The sequence below is a fragment of the Taudactylus pleione genome, unplaced genomic scaffold (genome assembly GCF_031769625.1).
Source record: "Taudactylus pleione unplaced genomic scaffold, aTauple2 ptg000216l, whole genome shotgun sequence".
Taxonomy (NCBI): Eukaryota; Metazoa; Chordata; class Amphibia; order Anura; family Myobatrachidae; genus Taudactylus; species Taudactylus pleione.
In genome coordinates this window covers 8,636,181-8,652,473 of record NW_028284618.1, presented here as the reverse complement: position 1 = coordinate 8,652,473, position 16,293 = coordinate 8,636,181, and the positions used below count along the sequence as shown (strand labels likewise).

At 46.6% G+C, this 16,293-nt stretch overlaps 1 protein-coding gene across 1 annotated transcript in view; it reads right to left on the bottom strand.

Moving 5' to 3' along the window:
- LOC148517487 (ATP-dependent translocase ABCB1-like) overlaps nt 1-16,293 on the bottom strand; it is a 105,322-nt gene that overhangs the window by 41,781 nt on the left and 47,248 nt on the right. Inside the window, exons 9-11 of the mRNA XM_088478632.1 lie at nt 15,151-15,322; nt 10,027-10,140; nt 7,893-8,003 (exon numbers count right to left, since the gene is read on the bottom strand). Coding sequence (XP_088334758.1) covers nt 7,893-8,003; nt 10,027-10,140; nt 15,151-15,322 — 397 coding nt within the window. The remainder of the gene's footprint in view (nt 1-7,892; nt 8,004-10,026; nt 10,141-15,150; nt 15,323-16,293) is intronic.

Below are 16,293 nucleotides of genomic sequence, written 5' to 3'. Positions count from 1 at the left end.
CAGTTTCCCAAGAAGGATGTCTGCAGTAATCACTGCACGTGGTGGACCTACATAGTACTGATGTTGATAAAACCTCGTTCATCTATTTGCTGTCAGCATCCAATCACTCTACATAGTGTATATAACACCAAGTACCCAGAGCTGTAGGAGCATAATTATCATCCACATCAGTCCCTGCTCCAATTAAGTTTACAGTCTATCTATTTCCCCACAATCTATTCTTCCACGACTACCGCATATTTAAGTGCCAGAACTATTTAACACAGGGTATATAGCAGATACCTGCGTTACAGCCATGTACGGCTGGAAACTGCCATCCCGGTAGACCTGAATGGGAACGGCGCTCTTCTCCAATTTAACAAATTCAAGCTAAGCTTTTTGGAACTCTTCAGGTGGCGTCAGCCGGCTCTTTTTAATGGAAAGAGCTACAGTATAAGTGCGCCATCCCCCTGGCTCCTTCTGTGCATATGCAGGATCGCTGCTGTGGCAGAACCCGGCAGTGTCATTTTTTGCGGCTGCCATCAGAGGCAGAAGCTCAGGTTTTAGTATTGGCCGAGGCAGCTCCTCGCCTGAATATATTGACAGATAGCCCAGAAAAATAGTTCCTCCTAACAGCGGCAATATGCGCGATAAGGACTGATACCCTAAGACGTCAACACTACGGTACATTAGATAATAGGTTTGAATATTAGCACCACTCACTGAACTGGAGCTGGGAACCAGTATGAGAATGGTGCGGGAAGTTCTGCAGTTGATATAAGAATTAGGGGTGAGCGGGTTCGGATTTCTGAAATCCGAACCCCCCCGAGCCCCCCCGATCCGAGTCCGATCCGAGTCAGGCTCGACTTTTCCCGCCTGACTCGGATCTGAAATCGAGGCAAAACGTCATCATCCCGCCTTCCGAGTCTCGCGGGTTTTGGATCCTATATAAGGTACCCGCGTCGGCGCCATTTTCTCACTCGGCTGTGGACAGTGAAGAGGGAGGGTGGGAGTTAGGGCTGTGTAGTGTAGTGTAGTGTAGTGTAGTGTAGTGCTGCTGTTGTCCACTACTTCAAAGTCCATAGGGGCTGGCTGTGTTGTGCTGTGCTGCTGTTGTTAATAGGGGCTGTGTCCACTACTTCAAAGTCCATAGGGGCTGGCTGGACTGTGTTGTGCAGTCAGTTCTCCATAGGGGCTGTGTCCACTCCAAAGTCCTGTGCAGTGTCCCAGTCCTAAAGGAGTGCTGTAGTGTTGTCCAGGGGGTGCTCTGTCCATCAGGGGTGCTCCCCCCAAGTGCTAAAAAAATAATATATTTTCTGTGTTTGTGAATTGTGTGCGCAGTAGCCGCACGTGCATCAACAAAGTAGTGCCAAGCGTGCGCCTGTGTCATAAGTAAAGGGCCGGCTGGCTTGACCGTTAAAGGGTGCTGTAACCCCCGAAAGTACACTCCAGTCCAAACCAAAAAAAAATTATTTTCTGTGTTTGTGAATTGTGTGCGCAGTAGCCGCACGTGCATCAACAAAGTAGTGCCAAGCGTGCGCCTGTGTCATAAGTAAAGGGCCGGCTGGCTTGACCGTTAAGGGTGCTGTAACCCCCGAAAGTACACTCCAGTCCAAACCAAAAAAAAAATTATTTTCTGTGTTTGTGAATTGTGTGCGCAGTAGCCGCACGTGCATCAACAAAGTAGTGCCAAGCGTGCGCCTGTGTCATAAGTAAAGGGCCGACTGGCTTGACCGTTAAGGGTGCTGTAACCCCCGAAAGTACACTCCAGTCCAAACCAAAAAAAAAATTATTTTCTGTGTTTGTGAATTGTGTGCGCAGTAGCCGCACGTGCATCAACAAAGTAGTGCCAAGCGTGCACCTGTGTCATAAGTAAAGGGCCGGCTGGCTTGACCGTTAAGGGTGCTGTAACCCCCGAAAGTACACTCCAGTCCAAACCAAAAAAAAAATTATTTTCTGTGTTTGTGAATTGTGTGCGCAGTAGCCGCACGTGCATCAACAAAGTAGTGCCAAGCGTGCGCCTGTGTCATAAGTAAAGGGCCGGCTGGCTTGACCGTTAAGGGTGCTGTAACCCCCGAAAGTACACTCCAGTCCAAACCAAAAAAAAATTATTTTCTGTGTTTGTGAATTGTGTGCGCAGTAGCCGCACGTGCATCAACAAAGTAGTGCCAAGCGTGCGCCTGTGTCATAAGTAAAGGGCCGGCTGGCTTGACCGTTAAGGGTGCTGTAACCCCCGAAAGTACACTCCAGTCCAAACCAAAAAAAAAATTATTTTCTGTGTTTGTGAATTGTGTGCGCAGTAGCCGCACGTGCATCAACAAAGTAGTGCCAAGCGTGCGCCTGTGTCATAAGTAAAGGGCCGGCTGGCTTGACCGTTAAGGGTGCTGTAACCCCCGAAAGTACACTCCAGTCCAAACCAAAAAAAAAATTATTTTCTGTGTTTGTGAATTGTGTGCGCAGTAGCCGCACGTGCATCAACAAAGTAGTGCCAAGCGTGCGCCTGTGTCATAAGTAAAGGGCCGGCTGGCTTGACCGTTAAAGGGTGCTGTAACCCCCAAAGTACACTCCAGTCCAAACCAAAAAAAAAATTATTTTCTGTGTTTGTGAATTGTGTGCGCAGTAGCCGCACGTGCATCAACAAAGTAGTGCCAAGCGTGCGCCTGTGTCATAAGTAAAGGGCCGGCTGGCTTGACCGTTAAAGGGTGCTGTAACCCCCGAAAGTACACTCCAGTCCAAACCAAAAAAAAATTATTTTCTGTGTTTGTGAATTGTGTGCGCAGTAGCCGCACGTGCATCAACAAAGTAGTGCCAAGCGTGCGCCTGTGTCATAAGTAAAGGGCCGGCTGGCTTGACCGTTAAGGGTGCTGTAACCCCCGAAAGTACACTCCAGTCCAAACCAAAAAAAAAATTATTTTCTGTGTTTGTGAATTGTGTGCGCAGTAGCCGCACGTGCATCAACAAAGTAGTGCCAAGCGTGCGCCTGTGTCATAAGTAAAGGGCCGGCTGGCTTGACCGTTAAAGGGTGCTGTATCCCCCAAAGTACACTCCAGTCCAAACCAAAAAAAAAATTATTTTCTGTGTTTGTGAATTGTGTGCGCAGTAGCCGCACGTGCATCAACAAAGTAGTGCCAAGCGTGCGCCTGTGTCATAAGTAAAGGGCCGGCTGGCTTGACCGTTAAAGGGTGCTGTAACCCCCGAAAGTACACTCCAGTCCAAACCAAAAAAAAATTATTTTCTGTGTTTGTGAATTGTGTGCGCAGTAGCCGCACGTGCATCAACAAAGTAGTGCCAAGCGTGCGCCTGTGTCATAAGTAAAGGGCCGGCTGGCTTGACCGTTAAGGGTGCTGTAACCCCCGAAAGTACACTCCAGTCCAAACCAAAAAAAAAATTATTTTCTGTGTTTGTGAATTGTGTGCGCAGTAGCCGCACGTGCATCAACAAAGTAGTGCCAAGCGTGCGCCTGTGTCATAAGTAAAGGGCCGGCTGGCTTGACCGTTAAAGGGTGCTGTAACCCCCAAAGTACACTCCAGTCCAAACCAAAAAAAAATTATTTTCTGTGTTTGTGAATTGTGTGCGCAGTAGCCGCACGTGCATCAACAAAGTAGTGCCAAGCGTGCGCCTGTGTCATAAGTAAAGGGCCGGCTGGCTTGACCGTTAAGGGTGCTGTAACCCCCGAAAGTACACTCCAGTCCAAACCAAAAAAAAAATAATTTTCTGTGTTTGTGAATTGTGTGCGCAGTAGCCGCACGTGCATCAACAAAGTAGTGCCAAGCGTGCGCCTGTGTCAAGTAAAGGGCCGGCTGGCTTGACCGTTAAAGGGTGCTGTAACCCCCGAAAGTACACTCCAGTCCAAACCAAAAAAAAATTATTTTCTGTGTTTGTGAATTGTGTGCGCAGTAGCCGCACGTGCATCAACAAAGTAGTGCCAAGCGTGCGCCTGTGTCATAAGTAAAGGGCCGGCTGGCTTGACCGTTAAAGGGTGCTGTAACCCACAAAGTACACTCCAGTCCAAACCCCCAAAAAAATTATTTTCTGTGTTTAGCCGCACGTATATATCAAATCGATATAACATAAATGGAGGACCAAACTTTCTCCGATAAAAATAAAATAGAGAAAGATCAAGAACCACTTCCTCCTAGTGCTGAAGCTGCTGCCACTAGTCATGACATAGACGATAACATGCCATCAACGTCGTCTGCCAAGGCCGATGCCCAATGTCATAGTAGAGGGCACATACAATCCCAAATGGCAAAGTTCAGGAAAATGACCTTGAAAAAGACATTTAAATCAGCTGAAGAGAAACGTAAACTTGCCAATATGCCATTTACGACACGGAGTGGCAAGGAACGGCTAAGGTCGATCCCTAGTATGTTCATGACTAGTGGTTCAGCTTCACATGACGATGGAAGCCCTCCTCCCACTAAAAAAATCAAAAGAGTTAAGCTGGCAAAAGCACAGCGAAGAGCTGTGCTTTCTAAGAAGATATCACAAATCCCCAAGGAGAGTCCAAGTGTGGTGGTGGTTGCGATGCCTGACCTTCCCAGCACTGGACGGGAAGAGGTGGCTCTTTCCACCATTTGCACGCCCCCTGCAAGTGCTGAAAGGAGCACCCACAGTCCACTTGCTGATATGCAAATTGAAGATGTCACTGTTGAAGTACAACAGGATGAGGATACTGGTGTAGCTGGCGCTGAGGAGGAAGTTGGCGAGGAGGATTCTGATGGTGATGTGGTTTGTTTAAATCAGGCTCCGGGGGAGACAGTTGTTGTCCGTGGGATGAAAAAGCCCATCACGGTCATGCCTGGGCAGAAGACCAAACATTCCACCTCTTTGGTCTGGCAATATTTCTATCCAAATCCGGACAACAACTGTCTTGCCATATGTACCATATGTAAAGGTGAAATAAGTAGGGGTAGGGACGTCAACCACCTAGGAACATCCTCCCTTATACGGCACCTGCAGCGCGTTCATAAAAAGTTACTGTCAAGTTCAGAAACTTTGGCTAAGACCGTAAGCAGTCCAGGGACACCTAAATCCCGTTGTCCTGTTGTATCCAAGCGCCTGCAAACCACACCGTCAACTCCCTCCTCGTCAATTTCCTCCTTAGTTAGGATCGGAAGTAGTCCTGCAGGCCATGTCACTGGCATGACTGACTCTCCTATCCGGGATTCCTCCGGAGGATCCTGCATTGCTACGCCTACTGCTGCCGCTGCTGCTGTTGCTGCTGCTGGGAGTCGTTCATCATCCCAGAGAGGAAGTAGGAACACCACTACTTTTACTAAACAATTGACCCTCCAACAGTCCTTAGCGAGGAGGATGAAGTACGACAGCAGTCATCCTGAAGCAAAACGTATAACTGAGGCCTTGACTGCTATGTTGGTGTTAGACGTGCGTCCGGTATCCGCCATTAGTGCAGTGGGATTTAGACAATTGATGGAGGTAGTGTGTCCCCGGTTCCAAATCCCGTCTAGATTCCACTTCACTAGGCAGGCGATACCGAGACTGTACAGAAACGTCAGAAAAAGTGTCCTCAGTGTCCTGAAAAATGCCGTTGTACACAATGTCCACTTAACCACGGACATGTGGACAAGTGGAACAGGGCAGACTAAGGACTATATGACTGTGACAGCCCACTGGGTAGATGTATCACCTTACGCAGCAACAGCAGCAGCGTCACCAGTAGCAGCATCTCAGAAATGCCAGCTCGTTACAAGGCAGGCTACGCTGTGTATCACCGGTTTCAGTAAGAGGCACACCGCCGACAACCTCTTAGAGAAACTGAGGGAAATCATCGCCCAGTGGCTTACCCCACTTAGACTCTCCTGGGGATTTGTGATATCTGACAACGCCACCAATATTGTGCGGGCATTACATCTGGGCAAATTCCAGCACGTCCCATGTTTTGCTCACACAATAAACTTGGTGGTGCAGAATTTTCTGAAAAGCGACAGGGGCGTGCAGGAGACGCTTTGGGTGGCCCGAAAAATTTCTGGCCACTTTCGCCATTCAGCGACTGCGTGCCGAAGACTGGAGCGCCAGCAAACACTCTTGAACCTGCCCCGCCATCACCTGAAGCAAGAGGTTGTGACGCGGTGGAACTCAACCCTCTATATGCTTCAGAGGATGGAGGAGCAGCAAAAGGCCATACAAGCCTATACATCCACCTATGACATAGGCAAAGGAGGGGGTATGCACCTGACTCAAGCGCAGTGGAGAATGATTTCCGTGTTGTGCAAGGTTCTCCAGCCCTTCGAACTTGCCACACGTGAAGTCAGTTCAGACACTGCCAGCTTGAGTCAGGTCATTCCCCTCATCAGGCTTTTGCAGAAGCAGCTGGAGAAAGTGAAGGAGGAGCTAAGACGGAGTGATTCCGCTCGGCATGTGGGACTTGTGGATGAAGCCCTTCATTCGCTTTGCCAGGATTCCAGGGTGGTCAATCTGTTGAAATCAGACCACTACGTTTTGGCCACCGTGCTCGATCCTAGGTTTAAAGCCTATGTGGTGTCTCTCTTTCCGGCCGACACAAGCCTGCAGAGGTGCAAAGACCTGCTGGTGAACACACTGTCAGCTGAAGCGGAACGTGACACGTCAACGGCTCCTTCTTCATTTTCTCCTGCAACTGGGGCTGCCAGGAAAAAACTTAGGTATCCTAAGCAACCCGCTGGCGGTGATGCAGGGCAGGCAGGACCAAGTTTGGACATCTGGTCCGGACTGAAGGACCTGGCAACAATTTCTGACATGTCTACTGTCACTGCATATGATACTGTCACCATTGACAGAATGGTGGAGGATTACATCGGTGACAGCATCCAAGTAGGCATGGCAGACAGTCCATACCTGTACTGGCAGGAAAAAGAGGCAATTTGGAGGCCCCTGTACAAACTGGCTCTATTTTACCTGAGTTGCCCCCCCTCCAGTGTGTACTCCGAAAGAGTGTTTAGTGCAGTCGGGAACCTTGTCAGCGAAAGGCGTAGGAGGTTGCTTCCACAGAATGTGGAGAAGATGATGTTCATCAAAATTAATTATCAGCTCTTCCAGGGAGACCAGCCTCCAGAAGGTACAGAGGGACCTGTGGTGGTGGATTCAAGTGGGGACGAGTTAATACTTTGTGAGGATGAGGATGTACACACTGAAGAGGGTGAGGAATCGGTGGATGAGGAGGATGAGGATGACATCTTGCCTCCATAGAGCCAGTTTGTGCAGGGACACATTAATTGCCAGCTTGTTTTGTGGGGGCCCAAACGAACCAATCATTTCAGCCACAGTTGTGTGGCAGACCCTGGCGCTGAAATGATTGGTTTGTTAAAGTGTGCATGTCCTGTTTATACAACATAAGGGTGGGTGGGAGGGCCCAAGGACAATTCCATCTTGCACCTCTTTTTTTTCTTTGCATTATGTACAGTTTGGGGCCTAGTTTTTCAAACTGCCATCCTGTCTGCCACTGCAGTTTCACGCCTAGATGGGTCACGTGTTTGTGCCGCCCACTCGTGTCGCTTAGCATAGTCATCCAGCTACCTCGGTGCAACGTTTTGGACATAAAAACACTATTGTGAGGTGTGAGGTGTTCAGAATAGACTGGAAATGAGTGGAAATTAAGGTTATTGAGGTTAATAATAGCATAGGAGCAGAAAAACCTACAAATTCTGTGATTTTAGCTGTTTTTATGCTTTTTTAAAAAAAAATACAGATCCAAAACACAAAACCCAGAACCCAAAACACGGAAGGGTGGTTTTGGCAAAACCAATCCAGATCCAAAACACGAAGAAAGATCCAGATCCAAAACCAAAACACAAAACACGAAAAGTGGCCGGTGCACACCCCTAATAAGAATATGTGGAAGCATTTTAACTTTTTGGGGGGGTTTGTTGGTCTGCCTATAAAACCAAACCATTTCCCATAGGCGTTTCACTAACCTGAATGTCAGGCCTGGATGGGTATGTAAACTTCACATTTCTGAACTCAATGTCTCCAGTCACCTTGTCAGGCTTAAATCCTGCAGAGGAGAAGCTGTCTATTTTGGGTACCTGTAAAGAAACAAAGCGGATTATCATTAATAAAAAAGTAAAAGTCCACGTGGCTTATGTAATAGGGTGCTGCGGGAACTCCAGCGAGTCTTCCTAAGCTGGTTTTACCTTTAAAATGATTGCTGTTTTAAAAATATGGGAAGATTCGCAGGAGTCCCCGCAGCGGCTGAAGATCGCACCTAATTACATAAGCCCCCATAGGGATGATTCCGAATGGCGCTCATCTGCGGCCGCTTTTGCATGCAGCTGCGGCAGTCCACATACTAGCTTATAATAATGCGAGAATATGCCTGTATACGCCGAACTTTCAAGATCCTGCATGTGGAATGCCGCACCGCACTCTGTTTTTCTGTTTGCAGTCTCATTTTTAGTATCCGGACATGAAACCACTCTATTTGTGCGCGAAAGATCCGTCTAAAACATGCAACCCATCTCCGTCCGCACGCTACTGAATTTGGCTTACACATGCTCACGACACTTCCATGACGCTCCCTCTAGAGATTGATTTAGTGCATCCACATGGTCGCTGAGAGTTATAGCCCAGAAATGGCCATTGCACAGAAAAAAGTGGTCTTATCCATTTGTCCGCACTTGCGATCTACATCCGTATTCATAAGTCTGATTTGGAACACGCGTAGCCCTCGATGCACACGCGCAGTACGCTGAGATCCGCAAGATGCATCTGAAAACCCACTGGTTGACTGAGAATCAGGCCCCATAGCACTTTGTATTTACATGACCGTTTACCTTGGTGACAGGGGCAGAACTATGGGAGACAATGGAGGCGCCTGCCGCCGGGCTCCAACTCTGAAGGGGTACCTCCTCCATTGTCCACAACATATTCACCCCAGTTAGGGCTGTACCCACAGTGTATCGTCATGGCCGCCCAATACATGGCACCTGAGAAGCCACCATACACTAGTGGAGAGCTCGATGTCAGACCATCAGCTGCTGCCTTCTTCTATCTATAGCCTGTCTGCATGCGAATTGCTACATTACAGTGTCAGCGGCTGTAAAGGGGGGGACCAAATTATGACTTGCCTCCGGGCGTCTGGGATGAATTTACGCCACTGCGTGGTGACATTGAACACCTTTTGATTATTTGATGTGTAATGCAATCTGTATCTTAATAGACAAGGTAAACACTTATGAAAAACTAACCAGTGATTGATTTGCAGTCTTCTAGTTATCTGTTTATGCTACTGTAACATACAAAGCTCTATTTCAAATAAATAAAACAATGTAGATAAACTGTAATAGTAAACTTTGAAACTATAATATAATAATTCAAATGCAGAACAATAATGTAATCTATCATGTTACTGGTAGCATGTACATGTAACTAAAGCTGATTTTATTGTTTAAAGAAGTTTTACATATAAACTGGCAATACTGTCAACATATAATGAATATACTCCATAGAAGTGAACACAAGGCCTAATTCATCAAGGAACGCAGTTGCTAATACGCCCGCAATTGGCCGATTGTTGCATTCTGCGCAAGCATATGCATCGTAGTGAGCGTGCGCAAACTAGCTATTGTGATCGGGACTGCGATTGCATAGGCTACACAGACCCATCGCAGAGTGATTGATAGGAAGTGCCGTTTGTGGTTGGTGATGGGGGGGGTGTCGAACGAACGCATGCCTGCCAGTGCGTTGGGGCGCCATTGCATGTGCATGCATAAATTATCCGCTGCAAAGCCATACGCAGCCTAAGATCTCATTGCGTGCGCTAAAGTAAGCCATTTCTGAGTGAGGTCAGGGCTTGTGCAGGTGGGCGTATGGCTTCGATGCTACTCAATGTCACCGATTGTTTCGCTATGTTGCTCAAGTATACGGATGTGAGTAAGGGGAAGTGGGCGTCGTTGTGTTAGGCTGCGATCACAATGCGAATGCAAACATTTACATAGCACCGCTATTAGCAACACGTTGTGTGCGTATAAGCAGAATAGCGATCCATGATGAATCAGGTCCTCAGAACACTAAATATTAAGATTTAAAGAAGAAAAAAAGAATACTTACACTATCAATAATATTAAATACTGTATATGCCGCACCCCTGGCATTTGAAAAGGCTTCGATACTGGGCGATGTCTGTCCTACACTAAATGATCCAATGATGACAGAAAAGAACACCTAAAAGATGATTGAAACAAAATGAACTGAGGAATAGCTTGCAAAATATAAAATATAAAAGCACACATCTTGTTGGTATCTTATATGCCATACACAGGAGCCCCACATCCTGAGTAACATGTAGAAGTTTACTAAAGTGCTGGTTTTTAGAAGTGGAGTTGTCGCTCACATCAACCAATCAAATTCTACTTATCATTTATCCTGCACCTTCTAGAAGATAATAGCTAGAATCTGATTGGTTGCTGTGAGCAACAACTCCACTTCTAAAAACCCTCACTTCATTAAATATACCCCGTAAAAACTATTAGTTAAAGATTACTAAATACGTAACACACACGTTATGCAGATTTGTCTTTAAAACACAAGTGATGCTGTATATGTATAAACTCTTGGAGATAATATCTGTATAATGGTGATTTCTGATGTCATCACTTAGAATGTAAACACTTCAGTTTTCAAATTAAATTATTGCTCATTATAAGTAGTCACACAGCCCCTAATGTGCGTCGGCCAATGTGTACAGACGACATGTCTGTGAACAAGGCCATTCACAGACATATCATGTCGGCTGTGCAGCACAGTCGATGACCAATAGATCTGCATATACACAGTAGAGTCACCTTATTATGACCACCTCCTACATTTGATGTGGGCAGCGAGTAGTCTATGAAGTAGGTCACGTGCCGTGCACTGGCTTGGTGGGTATATAAGGTGTGCCATAGGCCGTCTGCACACATATCACTCATTGCTATCACGTGTAAAAGGGGCGATTTATGCGAGTTGCAAAAATGGATGATTATTGGCTTTTGGGCCAAGGGTGGAGGTATTTCTGAAACAGCGCAGTTTGTGAACTGTTTGCGTGCTGCTGTGGTGAAGGTGTATCGTGACTGGACAAATGGCACCATTGCGAATAACCAACGTGGAAACTGCGGAGCACCAGGTGCCATTGATGTGAGAGGTGAACGTCGCTTACTGAGGTGCGTGAGGGCCGGCCGACACCCTACAGTGGAGCAGCTCACCATCAAAATGACCCTGGGGGCCACCAGACGTGTGTCTAAAACAACAGATCAGTGAACCCTGCTGTGTAAGAGGCTCTGAAGCAAACGAATGGTCACTGCACCTATGCTAACTAAGGTGCATCGGCGGAAAAGGCTTCAATTTTCATGCCTGTATCGGCAATGGACCTCCTCTGATTGGTGACGGGTTGTCTTCTCCGATGAGTCACGTTTTCTGGTTTTCTGCTTCATCGAACGGATGGACGTTGGCATGTCAGACGAGAAATCCTGCAACCATTGCTGGAAGAACACAAGCTGGTGGTGGCAGCATTATGGTCTGGGGAATGTTTTCATGGCATTCTCTGGGCCCACTCATCCATGTGGAAGGCACCCTCAACCGATTTGGTTATGAATCCATCCTTGCACAGCACGTACACCCATACATGCTGATTGTCTTCCCTGAGGCGGATGGGATCTTCCAGCAAGACAATGTGACATGTGGCATGGCTAGAAATGTCCGTCAGTGATTGGACGAGCACGGCCAAGACTTCCAAGTACTTCCCTGGCCCCCTAAGTCCCTAGACTTGAGCCCAATTGAGCATCTGTGGGACCACCTCGATCATTGTGTTCGCTCTATGGATACTCCACCATACACCTTCCAGCAGCTGTGGGATGCACTGCAATCAGCATGGCTCCAGATACCCGTGCCACTCTACCAGCACCTTATTGAGTCACTCCCAGCCCATCAAGCTACTGTCTGTGCTGGACACGGCAGTTACTCTGGCTATTAGCTGGTGGTCATAATAATGTGACTCGACGGTGTATATTAGTGCATCTCGCTGTGTACGAGCGATCAGCCTTTCGCCCATACACTTGCTGGAGAGGCCACCGGTGACTGACATCACAACTGGGAGGGCACATGTAAATGTGTATGCACTTACCAATCGTCAGATAAGAACGAGGATCTACCAAATGGCCGATCCGCCATCCTAGTGTGTACCCACCTTAAGACACATATACTATATATGCACTGAGTTGTTTCGAATAATAGGTATTTCTATATTTAGTACATTCACCTGATCAAGAAAACAATCAATAAATAAATGAATAAATATATAATTGGCCGTATCACATGGCTTATCTTTATAATTAACAGTAGTGGGTATATTATCCCATTGAAAATGGCTCGTGAAGAAAATATCAGGATTTTTAAACTATTTTTAATCTATTTCACTGAATCCACTGTGGGACATTGGATTATTTGGTTTCCTTCAGGATGGTGTCAATTTAATTTCTTCTAAAGTGTTAACTCTTCCCAGAACCAGAGAACATATTTAACAATGGTAAGTGTAAACAAGAGAAGTATAGCATGAAGTGTAGCTGATAATCCAACCATTTGTCTGAGTCTCACTTGGCAAAAAGCCTGAAACAAAGGAGCTCATTCAGACCTGCTTGCTAAGCTGTGGCCGCTCCCACTGATATTTGCCCGCCTGCGCATGCGTATAGTTGGCAATGCGCTTGCGCAAGCCAGTCTCTGCGCTTGGGAATCGTGCGCTCGTAGTATACAGACTGGACACTACTTTGAGTAACAGATAGTGCCGTTTGCGGGTGGTAACAGGGGAAGGTGCTTGTGAACGGGGGAGTGGTGCTGCGAACGCAGGCGTGTCTGACCGTCAAAACAGCATGTAATGGGCTTCCATAATTAGCAAAGGTGCGTCAAGGGTGCATCATTTGGTGTAATTTACTTGAGCTACTCGCAGTGCTTGCGGTAGGGTAGAGCTCCCACAAGCACTGCGAGTGCTTCCGATGGCTCTCGATGTTCCCGATGGTTTTGAATACTTCCTGGAGATGACATTAGCTGCGGGCGGAAAGGGGACAGCATTACACTATTTGGCGATCGCACAGCCGCCGCTCTCTAAGACATAGAGGGCGTCCTTATGCCTTGCCGCACGATTGCGCTATTAGAATACCCGGCCCCTTTTTGATGCGAGCGCAGCTTAGCGTCCGGGTCTGAATTAAGTCCAAAGTTGGAGGCTCTTTCTTGATCGAGAGATAATCCAGAGAAGTGTCTTGATCAAGAGAAAGTCCAGAGACATTCATTATCCATCTGGACCTTAGGAGAGCTACCTTGGTGAAAAGCTTTTGCCATTCGAAAGGGCAGGACTTGAAACTGGGGAGAAAGTTGATCTTAAACTATTCACACAAGACTCCATTTTGCAACAGGATGGTGTGTCATTAAGAAGAGTTATTCATAAATGTATTTGGTGACCTTCCTAGCTTAGGGATATTGGAATGTATTGGAGATAACATTGTATGTCTGTTCCCATACTCACTCCCTTGATTCTCTAACAGTTTGTCCCTCACTCCTTCGAGTATAGATAGTAATGTAATGAATACTAACAATGGGTGATTATATTAAAATATGCTGAGAAACACCTGCTATGTTGCAATGTGAGAACACTATGCTTTATAATATTGTACAACGCGCAATTAGATTCAGAGTAAAATTTTTAAAACACAGAGATGGTCCTGTGTCATTTTTCTCTGTATTCAGTTGAATAACTAAGGAGTGCACTGCACAAGGGATCTGACCCACATAAAGAGCTCAGGTCTAGTGACCGGACACAGAGGGATATATTTATCGATCTGTCACTGGAAATGGTGAGATTGAACTGCAGACCTCAGTAAGCACTGCTGACCTTTACACGTTGAGATGTGCAAGGACATTCATGAATGCCACATACTCTTCACACACCATTGATAATGGAACACAAAAACTCCATCCTAACTTAAGTTGTAAACATTCCCTTACAACTTGAGTGTCTTGAGGTTCAAAACTAACCTAAAGTATCCATTGGGTCTTTGTACCATAACTATATCCTCATGTGTTATACTGGCATAGGGATTATTACCCTGCAGTGATTAATATGTTAATGGATTGATGATTGGCCTTGCACTTTTCCTGATTTACAGGAACACTGATCGTGGAAAAAACATCAGGGTGGAGCTCTGAGGAGATCGATGATACATCCCTGATCTATAATGTCCGGCAAAGAGGAATCTGAGCTGGAACTGAATCGCTGATCCCAGTAAAGTAGCAGCTGGGATCCCACTGCAGCTTCCACTAAGTGGGCAGAGTGGCCATCATGTTGTCTGTGGGCTTGGCCCATAGTCTCTTCATGGTCCAATCCTGTCTAACTCTGTTGGTATTCACAAGGAACTGAGAACTGTTGTCTCAACCCCTCACCTCTGACTTTACTGAGGAGCTAAAAGTACTGAAAATGAGAACATTTCACTTTTGGAACAGTGACTGGCAGGAAATAGTTCTGGCTAATAATCTTATACAACACTGCAGTGTCTGATAAGACTGAATTTCAGCTGCAAACCTGAAAAAAGTCAGGGAGGAGGTGCCAAAATGTCCAGCATATGTAGATCCCCAAGCGACCAGCATTACAGTATCTACGATTGGCAGAACGTCACAGTGGAGCTCAGTCATACCTGGTACGAGTAGCCATTACAGAGAATGACCTGTCCAGAGAAGAAGGGCTGTGAAGGTCTAAATAGTCCACATTACATTGCCCCATGGAAGCCAATGTTGGGAATGAGGTGGAACGTGGTATGTGGTCCCTGCTGCTGAGCCTGATGGATTTACCAGCACAGGGCCCCCAGTCATTACCAATGACAACGGTAAAGTATGCCCTCTGCTAGATCAATCAGTGGGAGTGGGCTGGAAGTTTGAGAAAGCTCTATGGACCAGAAGGTCCCCTGCCAACTTTTTTGCTCAGGCTGCCCAATGGTACCCAATCTTATTCAAGAAAGAAGGGAGGCAGAGCCTTGAATATTTAATAATTGTCATGATGTTGATAACTAGCCATATTGTAAGTTGGACAAATATAGACAATTCATTTTCTTGGCACTCGATCACTGAGGAACAAGGCACTTTCTATGGCAGGTGAATGAGGTGAATACAAGGATCTCCCCTCCTTTAAACAAAAACGAGGGATACTTTACTTACTGTGAGGACAGTTCCGATAGTGTATTCTTTCTTTACAATCAGACCGGTACCGTACCAGAACGCCAATGCATAGGAGCTGTATATCATCAAGAAAGCAAATCCCATGGACACGTTAGCTGTGATCGCCTTTTTGATGCCTAGCCTTTTGGCATCTTCTAAATTCTTTTCGTACCTGTAACATACGTGCAGAAGCATATGATCATGATCACCATCTTACAGAAAATGTACTACTCATAACAGGATGTTTTTTCTGTAATTGAATAAATACAAGTTTGTTTTTTTTTGGTGTAACTACATAGATTATCCATGGACACTGAAGTTCCAAAAGTCATGGGGCAAATGCCTAGTACCGTGTAGGACCTCCCCTCTAGCTGGTGGAAGTGCAGCAATTCGTCGTGGCACCAATTCCACAAGTGGACGGTGGACAGAAGTGGACCTCTGGAGAGACGATGACCCTTGGCGCCTGGATATCTTCCCACAGCTCCCTGATATTTGTAGGTGCAGGATCTGGGCGCGTATGTACCTCTCCACTATGTCCCATAAATGCTCAATTGGGTTCATATAGGGCGAACGTGGTGGCCATACTATTCGTCGGACATCTCCAGAATGCTCCACAAACCAATTCTGAACACCTTGGGGCCGATGACACGGTGCAATATCATGCTGGAATATACCATCTTTGTGGGGGTACATGAAGTCCATGAAAGGCTGCAAATTGTCATCAAGAAAAGCAACGTAGCAGTAACCGGTCAATGATGTGTTCAGGCGGACCAGCAGACCCAGCCCATGCCAGACCAGCAGACCCAGCCCATGCCATGCGAATATTATGGAATCGCCATTAGTTTGCACGGTGCCTTGTTGACAACTTGGAACCATAGCCTCATGGGGTCTGCGCCACAACCGAACCTTACCATTAGCCCAACAAAACTGGAACAGTAACTATTCGGACCACGCCATATGTTGCCAGTTCTCCAGGGTCCAATTACTGACGTCACAAACCTAGGTGAGGCGCTGTGTCCAGGATTGTAGAGTTAACAGGGCAACTCTGGTGGATCTTCTGCTTCCATACCCCATGGAAGCTAAAGAACGCTGCTGGATATGCGTCTGGTACCTCCTGCATTGAATGTAGTTGTGATATGAACC